At 45.1% G+C, this 17,803-nt stretch overlaps 2 protein-coding genes across 2 annotated transcripts; both read right to left on the bottom strand.

Moving 5' to 3' along the window:
• Positions 1 to 2,615: 2,615 nt before the first annotated feature.
• On the bottom strand, positions 2,616 to 7,572 carry LOC140488964 (ferritin, middle subunit-like). The gene is made up of 4 exons (XM_072588192.1): positions 7,471 to 7,572; positions 4,244 to 4,390; positions 3,460 to 3,585; positions 2,616 to 2,829 (listed from the first exon to the last, which is right to left on the bottom strand). Exons 1-4 carry the CDS (start codon positions 7,570 to 7,572, stop codon positions 2,674 to 2,676), a joined length of 531 nt encoding a protein of 176 aa, XP_072444293.1. The 3' UTR covers positions 2,616 to 2,673.
• A 3,414-nt stretch (positions 7,573 to 10,986) lies between these two features.
• Positions 10,987 to 17,792, bottom strand: LOC140488963 (ferritin, middle subunit-like). Its single transcript, XM_072588191.1, has 4 exons — positions 17,691 to 17,792; positions 15,334 to 15,480; positions 14,564 to 14,689; positions 10,987 to 11,200 (listed from the first exon to the last, which is right to left on the bottom strand). Exons 1-4 carry the CDS (start codon positions 17,790 to 17,792, stop codon positions 11,045 to 11,047), a joined length of 531 nt encoding a protein of 176 aa, XP_072444292.1. The 3' UTR covers positions 10,987 to 11,044.
• Between the last annotated feature and the right edge of the window lie 11 nt (positions 17,793 to 17,803).

Below are 17,803 nucleotides of genomic sequence, written 5' to 3'. Positions count from 1 at the left end.
CTGACTTTTCAAACACTGTCCACCATCTACAAGTAAAAGTGGTGGAATACTTTGCAATTTTCGAGCTGAATCCAGCCCCAACACTGACGAAGCCCCAGGGAAATCTCTCGCCATCCTGAGTTGGAACAATATCACTGTTTCTGAATCCAAGTCCCGGAAGCCCCCCCCCCCCTCAGCAGCAGCAGCATCATTCTGGTCTCTCTCACACCAGGTGGGCTGTAATAACCAGCTCATCACCACCACCTGAAGGGTAACTGTGGCAGGGCACGAAACGTAGCCTTCTGATTGGCACACTGAAGATTGACCAATAAAAACCACCCTGGGATGGGGGAGTGGGAGTACAACACTAGAGGGGCAGAGGCTTAAAGTGGGAGGGGAAAGATTAAAATAGGGACGTGAGGGGCAACCTTTTCAGAGAGAATGTGCTGTGTACATGGAACGAGCTGCCAGAGGAAGTGGTGGAGATGGGTACAATTATAACATTTAAAAGACATTTGGACCGATACATGAATGGGAAGGTTTTAGAGAGACATGGGCCAAATGCAGGCAAGGGCAACTGATACAGTTTTGGAAATCTGGTCGGCGTGGACAGGTTGGACCGAAGGGTCTGCTTCTGTGATGTATGACTCTATGACTCTACTGGTGTACAACATGTTTCTTTAGGATGGTGTGGTGGCTCAGTGGTTAGCACTGCTGCCGCACAGCACCAGGGACCTGGGTTTGATTCCAGCCTCGGGTGAGTGTGTATATAGAGTGTGCATGCTCTCCCTGAGTCTGTGTGGGTTTCCTATGAGTGCTCCAGTTTCCTCCCACAGTCCAAAGATGTGCAGCATTGGTGAATTGGCCATGGGAAATGCAGGGTTAAGAGGATGGGGTGGGTCTGAACAGGGTGCTGTTCAAATAATTGGTGCAGACTCAATGGGCTGAATGGCCTCAGCTTGCACTGTAGAGAGTATGTCAGCATGACTTGATTGTTTACAGTAAAAGGTTTTAACGTTGTGGAATAAATATGTTAAGGACCTAAACCCTCCCTGAAGGCTGCAGTGTATGCTCATTACAAAATTCACTCAAACAATCACCAAGAGAGCCCCCTCCCTAACCCACGATCCCTGAAACCCCAAAGATGAAGGAGCAGCTGTACAGGAGAGTCAGCATCTCCAGGTTTTCCTTTCAGAATGACAGCACTCCCCAACTTGGAGAGAAATCACTGCTCCTTCAACATCACTGGGTCAAATCAAACTGCATCAGGAGAATCCTTCAGCACATGGGAAGCTGGGAGGAAGGTAGGATCAGCTTGGACTGCAAACTGCTGACTTTAGCAGCAAGAGTAAACCAGGTGGAAGCTTCTAACCTCAAGCATTGCTGTGTTATTCCCAGATCACAGTCAGCCTGCTCATTTCAGCTGTAGGTGACGATGGGAGCATGTGTATTAATTCAATGCAGCTCAGGAGAATTTCTTCAGCTGACTCCGAGGAATGTGTTTCTGCAGGGAATTATCCCAGCTCTGGGTGGCCAGGCTTGAGGTTTATTGAAAGTGCAGGAGTGGTGTTAGGAGAGAGTCTTCAGATAGGGAGGTACACAAAAGTGAGCGAAGATACAGGGGGATAACATTGCTACTGTGGGGAAGAACCCCCCCTGCTGTGGATTGACTCCTAGTTATGGTTGAATGGGTATTTAATCAAGGTGCTTAAATCAGGTGCTGCATGTTGGATTCAGACTACAGAGAAACAAGCCACTCTTCATACCCCACTGCTAAGGGCTATAACAAGGGAAGGGATGAAGATCCCAGGCTCCTGTGCTGGTCTGAACAAGAAGCGGCTCCTAAGGCTGGACTCAGAGATAAAAGAAAACAGTTGCATTTAGAATATCCGGATCATGTTAGAGTTCCATAGGGAAGCTATACCAGACAAATTGAGATCATATCATTAGCCGGTTCCACGATCTAGGTAGAAACCAGAACCTCATGGGCTTTGGGGGAGGTCTATAAGAGAGGTGATCAGATCTGGTCACCCAAATCATGCAGTTTGATTCCAAATTGTGGAGTCCTTCTAGAAGGAAGGAAGGAAGGACTTGATGGAAAGGTGAATACTTGATGGGCAAATCTGGAAATGAACTTGGAATCAAAGATTTAGGGTGTCGAGGGAAATGGATGTTCGGTCTCGAGAGTTAAGGAAACTTCCTTGCCCACTGTTTGCCTAAAAGTGTAGGCATTAGTCCAAAAAAAAAATTATAATTCTTGGACAAAAAGAATCATTAAAAATGTTTCCTACTCCAGAGTGTAAAACACCCAATCTCATGTGGGGCACGATAGCTTGATTTTTAATTATAACAACCCCATCTAGTTATTCCTGTCCACTGGGGTGTGGAGTGTCAGCTGAGGTGGAAGAGTGAAGGGGAGACATTTGGTGAGGTGTTTTTGTCCAGTGATGTGAGCTAAATTGCAGGATCAAGCCACCCCACCCCCCAAGAGATAGCACACAAGTTTGAGAGAAGGATCAGTGGTCTGAATGAAGGACTAAATGCAAGATCAATAGAACATTTTATTCATTTCCATTCAGGTAGTACAGCCATCACATTCTTGCCAACATGCTCCTTCTCCCTAGGGAGGAGCCAGATTGTCCAAGTGAAGTCAGTAATGCATTCAGACAAAAGCAGACAGTACCCCATGCCCCACTAACTGCTGTCCTCCAGTGAGAGCCTGTCAAACAGGTACTCTCCCAGCCCATTCTCAGGGGCTCCCAGACGCTTCAGGTTGGTGATGTAGTCCCCAAGTCGCTTGATGATCTCAACCTCCTCATCCAAATAGTGAGTCTCCAGGAAGTCACACAGCTGGAACACAGGAATATTACAACTCATTACATGAGCACAATCCAAGACTAGCTCTAGACAACCCAGAAAAATCCAGCAAACTAGAGATTTTGTACTAGCGACTATATTAGCCTCTCAGCTGGCACATCTTGCCATTTAAGTGGAGCCGAGTTGTATTGCGGTGGATGGTGATCATTCCACTGCAATGGTCCTGAATGAGGATTCAGTGGCCAATCTCACTTCAGCACTCCCACCAGATTACAATCCAAGTTCCTCCTTGACCTTCTTGTGAAGAGTTGTAAGACTGTAACCACCAGTGTGGATCTGGAATGATCAATGTTATATCTGGACAAAAATCACAACATCAGATTTTGTCCAACAGGTTTATTCAGAAGCACTGGCTTTCAGAGTGCTGTTTCTTCAGGTGGTCAAAGAGTATTAGTTTGGAAGCTAGAGCTTCTGAATAAGCCTGTTGGACTATAACCTGGTGGTGTTAGTTTTAACTTTGTACACCCCAGTCTGACACTGGCATCTCCAAATCACATCTTGGCACATGTTGCATTATTGAATTTCAAACCCACAGAGACCAACCAGTGAGGTGTTGCCCTGAGGGTCTGACAGTGATGAGAATGAGGGGGTGGTGAAGCTTACATGAGGGTCAGTCTGGGCAGTGGCAAGTTGGTGTAGATCCAGCAAACTCTGGTTCACATTCTTCTCCAGATCCAGGGCAACCTGCATTGCCTGCAGACCGTTACCCCACTCATCCCTCTCTGGCTTCTGAAACATGGAAACAAAGGACAGTTAAGGAACAGAATCAGAATCCTGACAATAGGGTGAAGCAGGTCATTTAGCCCATTTGTCCACATCAACCCTCCAGAGGGTCCCACACTGACCCAACCCATCCCTGTAATCCTGTTTAGAGAAATATGTTGCCTGTGTATCCCTGGAAACTGGAATGCCTAGCATGACCAAACTGACTGGCACATCTTTGATCAGTTCCCAGAGGCTGGAATTGGACCTGGGTTGCTGGCACTGAGATACTGCAGTGCCAGTACCATCCTCAAGTCCAGAAGATGATTTGAGGACTAAGGGATTTAGTGGGATCTCAGGAAACTTCATAAATATGGAATGCACCACCTGAGGTGTGTTGGGAGGCAGCTAGTCCAGTGACATTGCAGTAACATCTGGACAAATACTGCAAATGCCAGGGTACAGTGTGTGAAGGACTAAGTGCAAGTAGGTGGGATTAGTGTAGTTTGGTCAGCTAGATGTGGTAGCTGAAAGGGCCTGTTTCTATGCAGTGACTTGGAAATGAAAGAGATTGTATGGGAAGACAAGCTACTCTTCACTTCCCCCTTCAGGGTGAGCAAACCCTGTTACTGGTGGATTGAAGCCACATCACAAGATCAGCCAATCCCCTCCCCAACATTCCCACCTTCACATTCTGGAGGAGGACTCTGCCTCCACGCTGATTCTGGAATTTCAGCAGCTTCTCTGCATGTTCCTGCTTCTCCTGGGACTGAGCTTTGAAGAACTGGGAGAAGTGGTGCAGGGCAACATCATCCCGGTCAAAGTACGACATCTGAAAGAGAACCATTTCCATCCCATTAACACATCACTGGCCTCCATTCCAGTTATCAGAACAGAAGACTAATTTAGCCCTCAGACTGCCTGCCTATTCAAGCAGTTATTAATGCACTGCATTCTCAACCATTTTAATATCCCAGTGTTGTCCAGTGAGCCAGCAGCTCTTCACCCCAGCTTCCTCCTGAGGACATGCAACATCCATGTTTTAATTTGGATTAAACAGCTGGTGAGTTCCTCAGCAGGTCTGGTACAGCATCAGAGGAGAGAAACACGAAATTCATGTTTCTGCTCATTAACACCATTAGAATTGGAAGATATTAGACATTGACTGAAACTCTTCAATAAAAGGAAACGAGAGTGCAGGATGTATTTGTGTTGGGGTGGGGGTCCAAAGCTAGACAGCACAGGGTTAACATGAGGGATGGACATAAGTGGATCCAAGCAGCAGCTTTTTCTAGAAGGTGGTGTATGGAATGAGCTGCTAAAGGAAGTAGCGGAGGCTGGTACAATTACCACATTTCAAAGGCATCTGGATGGGTATATGAATGGGAGGTATTTAGAGTGATATGTGCCAAATGGGACTAGATTAATGTGGGATATCTGGCTGGCATGGAAGAGTGGCTTAGAGGGTCTGTTTCTGTACAGACCAGGTCTGGGATGGTAGATTTCAAATATTCTACATGGAACCAACTGAAGTTATAACCTTTAACAAGGTGAGGGTTCAGTTGGGGGACAAGGAAAGCCACTGGAGTACTAAGTGCAGTCTACCCCAGTCACCATTAACCAGAGGGGAATACCCAGTCACCAGGACATTTTTCTGAATGAAAGTACATACAAAACATATCAGGACACAGGGACTGTAGGCCATTCAGCCCCTCAAGCCTGTCCTGCCATTCAATGAGAAAGGAACCATGAGGCTGCTGCAAGGAATGACATTGTTCCTTTGGGGCTAAAGTGGATGTTAGACACTGCTGGCACTAATTTAGTCAGGAGAGAGTTTGTGCAAGTTGTAGATCATTGGGATTGTCTGGACCATAGATTGTATCAGTACAAATGTGTTCATATCAGAGTATGGAAGGGAATGAGTGGAATGGAATGAGAGAGAAGGGACCTGGGGTTTGCTGAGGAAAGCCTGTGCAAGGAGCCTTTGAATTGTGAGCAAGCAACTGAGTGATTAGAAAAGTGTAACTTGATCAAGGAAGAGTCCGAGACAGGGAAAACCTCATGTGACTCAGATTAACCATTACATCAAGCTGGTGACACCATTCGCAGGTAAACTGAAAAGCACTATGCTTGGTTTGACTTGAGCAGTTCAAACCATTAGATTTACACCCATATTTGACTCAGACATTGAACCATCATGCTCACGAGTGAAGTGTTAATGCTACTCCTTTCAGCAGGATGTTTCATCCTTGGTTTGTGCCCCCTTCAAGACAGGTCATAAAGGCAGAGGTGCTGCTATGTCTGGAAATACCTTCTTCAAAGAGGAAAAAAAAAAGGACAGGGGAGTGGCCAGCCCAGTTATTCTCCAATCTGGTTTTGTTTTAACAGGCAGAAACCGCTATTTGCGGAGAAGCTGTTACTCTGAAACTAGGTTCCATGCTTCAAACAGATGTTTCTTACTTGAATGCTCTGAAAACTCTCCTGCCAGCAAGAAGCAGAGTTTGTAGTTACCATTTGCTAAAGGGGGTGTTTTTGGCCTGTTGTGGGGATGGGAACAGTTCCTTTGTTATGTTGCAATTGAGTCCATTAGGTTCCAAGTTGTTGGATTGTCTTAAACTCCTGTTTCCTTTTGTTGGTGCTTCTACCATAGAATGTAGATAGTTGTTTTTATAAAGCAGAATGGTTTGACCAGCTGCATCACCTCCTGGAGTATACACGATACAACTGCCTTTCTGATGAGGAAAGGTTAGGGTCTGGGCAATCTTAGTGGTTTTGACAGATCCAGACTGGGCCCCAACAGTTGGTTGAGGATTATGAAGGGGCACAACTCCGGTCAGACTGGAAGGGAGTGATCCATCCTTATTAAAAGCTAACTGGTTCACCAATGAAAGCTGTTCCCACCTCCATCAGAGCTCTAGGGACTTCATTTTCATCTCGAGGGGACCTGTAAAACAGAGGAGCCCCAGAGTGTGATGAATATTCACCACATGTCTGGAGGAGTGTACCTGCAACATTCAAGAGTGAGACACCATCCAGGATAAAACAGCCCACTCCATTGGTACTGCATTCTCCACCTCCCTTCAGTGTCCATTATCTACCAGGTACCCTGCAGCACTCACTAAACACCTAATTAGGTGATTCTAACACTTCAGAAGGGCATGGGCAAATCATTACTGGGAAAAAAATGGGCCATTTTAATTCTCATACCATCCTGATTTGATGGTCTCCATTTCTCCAGTCAAAGGGAAATTTCAGACTACTCCAGCCACCTTGTGGGTACACCAACACTACAGCAAATTGACTCTTCCTCCAGGTGAAGGGATGGACAACCAGTGGCTACCTGACCACCCACACAAATGGATAATACCAAAAGCTAAATAGGCCTGAACTGGAGCCTACTTAAGTGGAGGCCAGTCACAGGCTGACATTAAATACCTCTGCTCAGATAAGCCAAGTATCATTGATAAACACTGCCATAACTCCATCATACTAGATTTGATATTGTAAAAGGCTTATTTAGCATTAGCAGAAAATAAAATCAAAGATACCAGAATACATGAAAGCAGCAGAAAGGCAGCTGGTCAACAGATACCTCCATATGGTTGACCTAAATGGTTTTTAAGCTATTCCTGTAAAATATCCTGTTTTGACACCTCTAGGGAAACAACAGTTACTGCATGTGACAGCCATATCAAGGAGTTGTACACTAACTAAGAACACTTCACCTTGCATACATTATTGCACATCAGTATCATACACCATTGTTGCTGTAACACCACAGTTATCTTGAATTGTGAAACAGGTAAGAGCTACTAAAGTCAATCTACAGGAGTATCAAGTTAATCTGATAAAGGAAAAAGGAAAACTTTACTTCACGTAATAGAAGCAATTATAAATAGAGACAACACTCACCAAAGACTGATAGAGATAGGAGGCAGTGAGCTCCAGGTTAATCTGCTTGTTGACAGCAGCTTCACAATCCTGGTGATAGTTTTGACAAATCTGGGAAGCCATTTTGTGACAAATATTGTACTACTGGCCTACCCAAGACAAGTCACAGGCTAATCACAAACTTAGAATTACCACCAACGCTACCTAAATCACCACACCCTTTGGACTTCTATTTATATTCCAGGAGCAGACCTCATTTTATTAAGCAGGAAATGACATCATCAGTGATGGCCAATCACTCTTGTTAATCAATCGATCAGCTGCCATGTCCATTCAGCGCAGATAGGAAGTGGATCCAGAAGCCAATTAGAATTGACAACTGGTCGATGATGAAATTGGCGAATGACCTCTTACACAAGTGCAAATTCTGTAAATATATCTACCTGAAAATGAGATTAAAACATACTCTGAAACATCACTATTGTATTTGAGCTTGTGTATTAAGACATGCTGAAAACAGATTTGCAGAACTTTGTTAGTTTGTTACTCTGAGGGATTTGTCTTCCTAGCTTTTGAATGACAGTGTTGGGAGTCCATTGAAAAATGGCTAGATTTTGTTGACCTTAAACATTTGCCTATTGATTGACAGTGACAGAAATGAAGTGCTTTTGGGTCATCTAGTGCAGGCAACTGATGTACTTTGTGGATCCTTTCTGTATCTGCTGTTATCCCTTTGACCTTAGATCTCAGGAAACCCAGTTTACAAACCAAAACATTAAATGTGCTGAGTGCCTCAGCCATGTAGTAGGCCTCAGGCCTCCATGTCTAAACTGCTGCTGGAAACATATTGCACGATCAAATTTTCTGTCTCCATGTTCAGTTTTTAATTGTTTCTAGATAAACTAGCCCTCAACTCAAGGATGTTTCCAAGTGGAAAGATTCTGATTCTGATTCTGATCCTGATCCTGTTTACATTGTATTCTGTCGAATGTACAGCTCAGATACTGTCCTCCCAACTCGATGTGGTCCATACGCACATCTTTATGGACATGAGAGTATCTCAACATAAAGTTGAATGTGTTGAACTGAGCAGCCTCAAGTGGACTGGTTGTGCTGTGAGAGTTTGGGGATTGAAGGTCCCCACTCAATGTTAGGGTATGATCACAGCCTTGACGGATGGATTGGTGGAAGCACGTTACTTTGACCCAGTATCTGATTCAAATACCAGATTACAGAACTAGCCATTACTTGTCAGATTGAGTTACAACTTTGAATATTGTACATGGAACCATGGTCAGAGTCAACCCTGATAAATATTCATGGCGATGACAGAAAGTCAGAGGCTGGGAATTATGTTGCGAATTTCTCAACTCCTGAATTTCCAAACACTGTCCACCATCTACAAGACCAAAGTTATGAAAAGTGGTGGAATACTTTGCAATGTTCTGGATGAGTGCAGCCCCCAAGAACACTGACAAAGTCCCAGGGAAATCTCTCGCCATCCTGAGTTGGAACAATATCACTGTTTCTGAATCCAAGTCACGGAAGCCCCCCCCCAAGCATCATCATCATCATTCTGGTCTCTCCCACACCAGGTGGGCTGTAATAACCAGCTCATCACCACCGCCTGAAGGGTAACTGTGGCTGGGCATGAAACGTAGCCTTGTGGTTGGTACACTGAAGATTGACCATTAAAAATCACCCTGTGATGGATTGTGGGAGCACAACACTAGAGGGGCATAGGCTAAAGGTGAGAGGGGAAAGATTAAAATAGGGACGTGAGGGGAAACCTTTTCAGAGAGAGGGTGCTGTGTACATGGAACGAGCTGCCAGAGGAAGTGGTGGAAGCGGGTACAATTATAACATTTAAAAGACATTTGGACGGATACATGAATGGGAAGGTTGTAGAGAGACATGGACCAAATGCAGGCAAGGGCAACTGGTACAGTTTTGGAAATCTGGTCGGCATGGACAGGTTGGGCCGAAGGATCTGCTTCTGTGATGTATGACTCTATGACTTTACTGGTGTGCAACAACATGTTTCTTTACGATGGTGTGGTGGCTCAGCGGTTAGCACTGCTGCCTCACAGCACCAGGGACCTGGGTTTGATTCCAGCCTCGGGTGAGTGTGTGTGTATATAGAGTGTGCATGCTCTCCCTGTATCTGTGTGGATTTCCTATGAGTGCTCCAATTTCCTCCGACAGTCCAAAGATGTGCAGGATCGGTGAATCGGCCATGGGAAATGCAGGGTTAAGAGGATTGAGTGGGTCTGAAAAGGATGCTGTTCAGATAATTGGTGCAGACTCAATGGGCTGAATGGCCTCAGCCTGCACTGTAGAGAGTATGTCGGCATGACTTGATTGTTTACAGTAAAAGGTTTTACGTTGTGGAATAAATATGTTAAGGACCTAAACCCTCCCTGAAGGCTGCACTGTATGCTCATTACAAAATTCACTCAAACAATCACCAAGAGAGCCCCCTCCCTAACCCACGATCCCTGAAACCCCAAAGATGAAGGAGCAGCTGTACAGGAGAGTCAGCATCTCCAGGTTTTCCTTTCAGAATGACAGCACTCCCCAACTTGGAGAGAAATCACTGCTCCTTCAACATCACTGGGTCAAATCAGTGATTCATACTACAGTGAAATGAGCCACTCTTTATACCCCACTGTTCAGGGCTGTAACAAGTGAAGGGGCGAAGATCACAGGCCCCTGTGCTGGTCTGAACACCACTGGGCTCTTAAGGCTGGGCACAGAGGTAAAAGAAAACAGTAGCACTCAGAATATCCTGGTCACGTTAGAGTTCCATGGGGAGCTATAACCAGCCAAATTGAGATCATATCATTAGCTGGTACCACCATCGGGTTAGAAACCAGAACCTCATGGACCTCACCCACAGCCCATAAGGAAGAGGTGAACAGATCTGGTCATCCCAATCATGCAGTTTTTGATTCCAAATTGTGGAGCACCTCTAGAGTGAGGGAAGACATTGATGCGGAGGTGAACACTTGATGAGCAAATCTGGAAATGAACGTGGAATCAAAGATTTAGGGTGTCTCGGGAAATGGATGTTTGGTCTTGTGAGGTATGAAAACTTCCCTGCCCACTGTTTGCCTGAAAGTGTAGGCATTAGTCCAAAGAAAAGTATAATTCTTGGACAAAAGAAAAGAATCATTTAAAAAAAAGGTTTTCTACTCCAGAGTGTAAAACACCCAACCTCACATGTGGGGCACGATAGCTTGAATTGTAGTTACAACAACCCCATCTAGTTCTTCCTGTCCACTGGGGTGTGGAGTGTTGGCTGAGGTGTAAAAGTGAAGGGGAGACATTTGGGGAGGTGTTTTAGTCCAGTAATGTGAGCCAAATTGCAGGATGATTACTGAATCAAGCCCCCCTAGAGATAGCAAACAAATTTGAGAAAAGGATCAGTGGTCTGAATGAAGGACAAAAAGCAAGATCAAATAAAATATTTTATTTGTTTCCATTCAGGTGGTATGGGGGTGGGGGGGTGGGTGGGGTGTTGAAAAGAAAGCCAGATTGTCCAAGTGAAGTCAGTAATGCATTCAGACAAAAGCAGACAGTACCCCATGCCCCACTAACTGCTGTCCTCCAGTGAGAGCCTGTCAAACAGGTACTCTCCCAGCCCATTCTCAGGGGCTCCCAGACGCTTCAGGTTGGTGATGTAGTCCCCAAGTCGCTTGATGATCTCAACCTCCTCATCCAAATAGTGAGTCTCCAGGAAGTCACACAGCTGGAACACAGGAATATTACATGAGCACAATCCAAGACAGGTTGGAGAATTCCCACTGCAAAACAGACTGGGCAGTACTAGCTCTGGACAACCTGGAAAAATCCAGCAAATGAGAGATTTTGCACTGGTGGATATATTAGCCTCTCAGCTGGCACATCTTGCCAGTTAAGTGGAGCTGAGTTGTCTTGTGGTGGATGGTGATCATTCCACTGCAATGGTCCCAAATGAGGATTCAGTGGCCAATCTCACTTCAGCACTCCCACCAGATTACAATCCAAGTTCCTCCTTGACCTTCTTGCTGAAGAGTTGTAAGATTGATCATTCCAGATCCACACTGGTGGTTACAATGTTACATCTGGACAAAGTTAAAAATCACAACATCAGGTTTGGTCCAACAGGTTTTATTCAGAAGCACTGGCTTTCAGAGTGCTGCTTCTTCAGGTGGTCAAAGAGTATTAGTTTGGAAGCTAGAGCTTCCAAAGACAGGGAGGTGGGCAGAGGGGGTGGGGTTGCCTTGTTAGTTAAGAACAATATTAAATCTTTGGCACTGAATGGCATAGCGTCAGATGATGTGGAATTAAGGAACCACAAAGGCAAAAAACTATAATTGGAGTTGTGTACAGACCTCCTAACAGTAGTCAGGACCAGGGGTGCAACATGTGCCAGGAAACAGAGAAGTCATGTCAGAAAGGCAAGGTCAGTGATCATGGGAGACTTCAATATGCAGGTGGACTGGGTAAATAATGTTGCCAGCGGATCCAAAGAAAGGGAATTCATGGAATGCTTACAGGATGGCTTTTTGGAACAGCTTGTCATAGAGCCCACAAGGGAGCAGGCTATTCTGGACCAAGTGCTTTGCAATGAACCAGAATTTATCAAAGATCTTAAAGTAAGGGAACCCTTAGGAAGCAGCAATCATAATATGGTAGAGTTCAGTCTGCAATTTGAAAGAGAGAAGGCAAAGATCAGATGTAATGGTGTTACAGTTAAATTAAAAAAAAAAGGTAATTATGAGGGCATGAGAGTAGAACTGACAAAAATAGACTGGAAGCAGAGGCTTGCGGGGAAGACAGTAGAGCAAAAATGGCAGGAGTTAGTGGGTATAATTGAGGACACTGTACAGAAGTTCATCCCAAGAAAAGATTATCTAGGGAGGGATAAGACTGCCGTGGCTGACAAGTGAAGTCAGGAAATCTATCAAAGAAGAAAAAAAAAAGAAAGAAAGAGAGATCTTATAAAGTGGCCAAGAACAGTGGGAAATCAGAAGATTGGGAAGGCGACAAAAACAAACAGAGGATAACAAAGAGTAATAAGAAAGGAGAGGATCAAATATGAAGGTAGGCTAGCCAGTAATATGAGAAACAAGTGTAACAGTTTCTTTCAATACATAAGAAACAAACAGACAAAAGTAGACATTGGGCCACTTCAAACCGATGCTGGAAGCCTAGTGATGGGAGATAAGGAAATGGCAGGAGAACTTAACAAGTACTTTGCGTCAGTTTTCACAGTGGAAGACATGAGTAATATCCCAACAATTAAATGGAATCAGGAGGCTGAGTAGAGTATGGTTGTCATTACAAAAGAGATAGTGCTAGAAAAGCTAAAAGGTCTTAAAATTGATAAATCTCCTGGCTCCGATGGGATACATCCTAGAGTTCTGAGAGAGGTGGCTGAGGAAATAGCGGAGGCATTGGTTGAGATCTTTCAAGAGTCACTGGAGTCACAGAAACTCCCTGATGATTGGACGATCGCAGTTGTAATCCCATTGTTCAGAAAGGATCAAGACAAGAGATGGAATATTATAGGCCAATTAGCCTAACCCCGGTTGTTGGTAAAATTCTAGAATCCATCATTAAGGATGAGGTTTCTAAATTCTTGGAAGAGCAGAGTCTGATTAGAACAAGTCAACATGGATTTAGTAAGGGGAGGTCATGCCTGACAAACCTGTTGGAGTTCTTTGAGGAGGTGACAAGTAGGTTAGACCGGGGAAACCCAGTGGATGTGGTCGATCTAGACTTCCAAAAGGCCTTTGACAAGGTGCCACACGGGAGGTTGCTGAGCAAGGTGAGGGCCCATGGTGTTTGAGGTGAGCTACTGGGATGGATTGAGAATTGGCTGTCTGACAGAAGGCAGAGAATTGGGATAAAAGGTTCTTTTTCAGAATGGCAGCCGGTGATGAGCGGTGTCCCGCAGGGTTCAGTGTTGGGGCCACAGCTGTTCGCATTATATTAATGATCTGGATGAAGGGACTGGGGAAATTCTAGCAAGGTTTGCAGATGATATGAAGTTAGGTGGACAGGCAGGTAGTACTGAGGAAGTGGGGAGGCTGCAGAAGGATCTAGACAGTTTGGGAGAGTGGTCCAGGAAATGGCTGATGGAATTCAACGTGAACAAATGCGAGGTCTTGCACTTTTGGAAAAAAGAATAAAAGCATGGACTACTTTCTAAATGGTGAGAAAAGCTGTAAAGCCAAAGTACAAAGGGATCTGGGAGTGCAAGTCGAGGATTCTCTAAAGGTCAACATGCAGGTTGAGTCCGTGATTAAGAAAGCGAATGCAATGTTGTCACTTATCTCAAGAGGGTTGGAATATGAAAGCACCATTGTGCTACTGAGACTTTATAAAAATCTGGGTAGGCCCCATTTGGAGTAGTGTGTCCAGTTTTGGCCCCCACACCTCAGGAAGGGGATACTGGCACTGGAACGTGTCCAGCGGAGATTCACACAGATGATCCCTGGAATGGTAGGTCTAACATATGAGGAACGGCTGAGGATCCTGAGATTGTATTCAGTGAAGTTTAGAAGATTAAGGGGAGACAGAGACATACAAGATAATACATGGCTTGGAAAGGGTGGATGCTAGGAAATTGTTTCTGTTAGGTGAGGAGACTAGGACCCGTGGACACAGCCTTAGAATTAGAGGGGGTCATTTCAGAACGGAAATGCGGAGACATTTCTTCAGCCAGAGAGTGGTGGGCCTGTGGAATTCATTGCCACAGAGTGCAGTGGAGGCCGGGACGCTAAATGTCTTCAAGGCAGAGATTGATAGATTCTTGTTGTCTCGGGGAATTAAGGGCTACGGGGAGAATGCGGGTAAGTGGAGTTGAAGTGCCCATCAGCCATGATTGAATGGCGGAGTGGACTTGATGGGCCGAATGGCCTTACTTCCACTCCTACTGAATAAGCCTGTTGGACTATAACCTGGTGTTAGCTTTAACTTTGAATATCCCCGTTTGACACTGGCATCTCCAAATCACATCTCCCCAGATGATGCACTATTGAATTGCAAACCCACAGAGACCAACCAGTGAGGTGTTACCCTGAGGGTCTGGCAGTGATGAGAATGAGGAGGTAATGAGGCTTACATGAGGGTCAGTCTGGGCAGTGGCGAGTTGGTGTAGATCCAGCAAACTCTGGTTCACATTCTTCTCCAGATCCAGGGCAACCTGCATTGCCTGCAGACCGTTACCCCACTCATCCCTCTCTGGCTTCTGAAACATGGAAACAAAGGACAGTTAAGGATCAGAATCACTACAGTGAGGTGTCAGTCAGTCATTTGTCCACATCAACCCTCCAGAGGGTCCCACACTGACCCACCCAACCCTGTAATCCTGTTTAGGGACAAATGTAGCCTGTGTATCCCTGGAAACTGGGATACCTCACATGACCAAACTGACTGGCACATCTTTGATCAGTTCCCAGAGGCTGGAATTGGACCTGGGTTGCTGGCACTGAGATACTGCAGTGCCAGGACCATCCTCGAGTCCAGAAGATAATTTGAGCAGGAAGGGATTTAGTGGGATCTCAGGAAACTTAAAATATGGAATGCACCATCTGAGGATTGTGGGGGGAGACAGCTAGTCCAGTGACATTGAAGTAACATCTGGACAAATACTGCAAATGCCAGGGTATAGTGTGTGAAGGACGAAGTGCAGGTAGGTGGGATTAGTGTAGTTTGGTCAGCTAGGTATGGTAGCTGAAAGGGCCTGTTTCTATGCAGTGACAGGGGAGATGGAAGAGATCATATGGGAAGACAAGCTACTCTTCACTTCCCCCTTCAGGGTGAACAAACCCTGTTACCAACAGATTGAAGCCACATCACAAGATCAGCCAATCCCCTCCCCAACATTCCCACCTTCACATCCTGGAGGAGGATTCTGCCTCCACGCTGATTCTGGAATTTCAGCAGCTTCTCTGCATGTTCCTGCTTCTCCTGGGACTGAGCTTTGAAGAACTGGGAGAAATGGTGCAGGGCAACGTCATCCCGGTCAAAGTACGACATCTGAAAGAAGAATTCCCATCCCATTAACACATCACTGGCCCCAATTCTAGTTGTCAGAAGTAGAGACTAATTTAGCCCTCAGACTGCCTGCCTATTCAAGCAGTTGTTAATGCACTGAATTCTCAGCCATTTTAATATCCCAGTGTTGTCCAGTGAGCCAGCAGCTCTTCACCCCAGCTTCCTCCTGAGGACATGCAACATCCATGTTTTAATTTGGATTAAACAGCTGGTGTGTTGCTCAGCAGGTCTGGTACAGCATCAGAGGAGAGAAACACGAAATTCATGTTTCTGCTCATTAACACCATTAGAATTGGAAGATATTAGACATGGACTGAAACTCTTCAATAAAAGGAAACGAGAGTGCAGGATGTATTTGTGGTGGGGTGGGGGTCCAAAGCTAGACAGCACAGGGTTAACATGAGGGATGGACATAAATGGATCCAAGCAGCAGCTTTTTCTAGAAGGTGGTGTATGGAATGAGCTGCCAAAGGAAGTAGGAGGCTGGTACAGTTACCACATTTCAAATGCATATGGATGGGTATATGAATGGGTGGTATGTGCCAAATGGAACTAGATTAATGTGGGATATCTGGCTGGCATGGAAGAGTGGCTTAGAGGGTCTGTTTCTGTGCAGACCAGGTCTAGGATGGTAGATCAAGTATTCTGCATGATACCGACTGAAGTTGTAACCTTTAACAAAGTGAGGGTTCAGTTGGGTGACAAGGAAAGCCACTGGAGTACTAAGTGCAGTCTACTCCAGTCACCATTAACCAGAGCTCTAGGGATTTCATGGTCATCTCATGAGAGAGGACCTGTAAAACAGAGGAGCCCCAGAGTGTGATGAATATTCACCACGTTTGTCCGAGTATACCTACAACATTCAAGCGTGAGACACCATTCAGGATAAAGTTGCCCACTCCATTGGTACTGCATTCTCCACCTCCCTTCAGTGTCCATTGTCTACCAGGTACCCTGCAGCACTCACTAAACACCTTCCAAATAGGTCATCCTAACACTTCAGAAGGGCATGGGCAAATCATTACTGGAACAAAGTGGACCATTTTAATTCTCATACCATCCTGATTTGATGGTCTCCATTTCTTCAGTCATTGGGTCAAATTTCAGACTACTCCAGCCACCTTGTGGGTACACCAGCACTACAGCAAATTGACTCTTCCTCCAGGTGAAGGGATGGACAACCAGTGGCTACCTGACCACCCACACAAATGGATAATACAGAAAGCTAAATAGGCCTCAACTGAAGCCTATTTAAGTGGAGGCCAGTCACAGGCTGACATTAAATACCTCTGCTCAGGTAAGCCAAGTATCATTGATAAAACACTGCCATAATACCTTTTACAGTATCAAATCTAATATGATGCTTTGTTGGCATTAGCAGAATGTGCAAGCATACCAGAGTGCATTAAAATAGCAAAACAGCAACTAGTCAATGGATACCTCCATTTTCATCATGTGATGGACCTAAATTAGCTCTCTTACACTGTGGAAACAGGCCCTTCAGCCCAACAAGTCCACACCAACCCTCCGAAGAGCAACCCACCCAGACCCACCTTACCTCTTCACCTAAGACAGTTAATTTAGCACAGCCAATTCACCTAACCTGCAGGTCTTTGGACTGTGGGAGAAACCAGAGCAAACCCACACAGAAGTGGGGAGAATGCCAGGCTATAGTGGGTGAAGGACTAAGTGCAGGTAGGTGGGATTAGTGTAGTTTGGTCAGCATAGATATGGTAGACCAAAGGGCCTGTTTCTATGCAGTGAGTGGGAGATGGAAGAGATCATGTGAAGAGAACACAGACAATTGTCAGAGGTGGGAATTGAACCCAGGTCTCTGGTACTGTGAGGCAGCAGTGCTAACCACTGTACCATCATGCCACCCACAAAATGGTTTAAGCTATTCCTGTAAAATATCCTGTTTTGACAACCCTAGGGAAATGACAGTTACTGCCTGTGACAGCCATATCAGGGAATTGTACATTAACCAAGGACACTGCACCCCAGAAACAACACTGAACATAAACAGGAGCTTACATTATTGCACATCAGTATCATACCCTGTTGTTGTTGTAGTAACACCACATTTATCTTGAATTATGAAATAGGCAAGAGCTACAAGAGCATCAAGTTAATTAGAAATAAAGAGTTCACTTCACATAATAGATTTAATTATAAATAGATACAACACTCACCAAAGACTGATAGAGATAGGAGGCAGTGAGCTCCAGGTTAACCTGCTTGTTGACAGCAGCTTCACAATCCTGGTGATAGTTTTGACAAATCTGTGAAGCCATTTTGTGACAAA

This window comes from Chiloscyllium punctatum, chromosome 18 (genome assembly GCF_047496795.1).
Source record: "Chiloscyllium punctatum isolate Juve2018m chromosome 18, sChiPun1.3, whole genome shotgun sequence".
In the NCBI taxonomy this organism is placed as follows: domain Eukaryota; kingdom Metazoa; phylum Chordata; class Chondrichthyes; order Orectolobiformes; family Hemiscylliidae; genus Chiloscyllium; species Chiloscyllium punctatum.
This window is presented reverse-complemented; position numbering and strand designations above follow the sequence as displayed.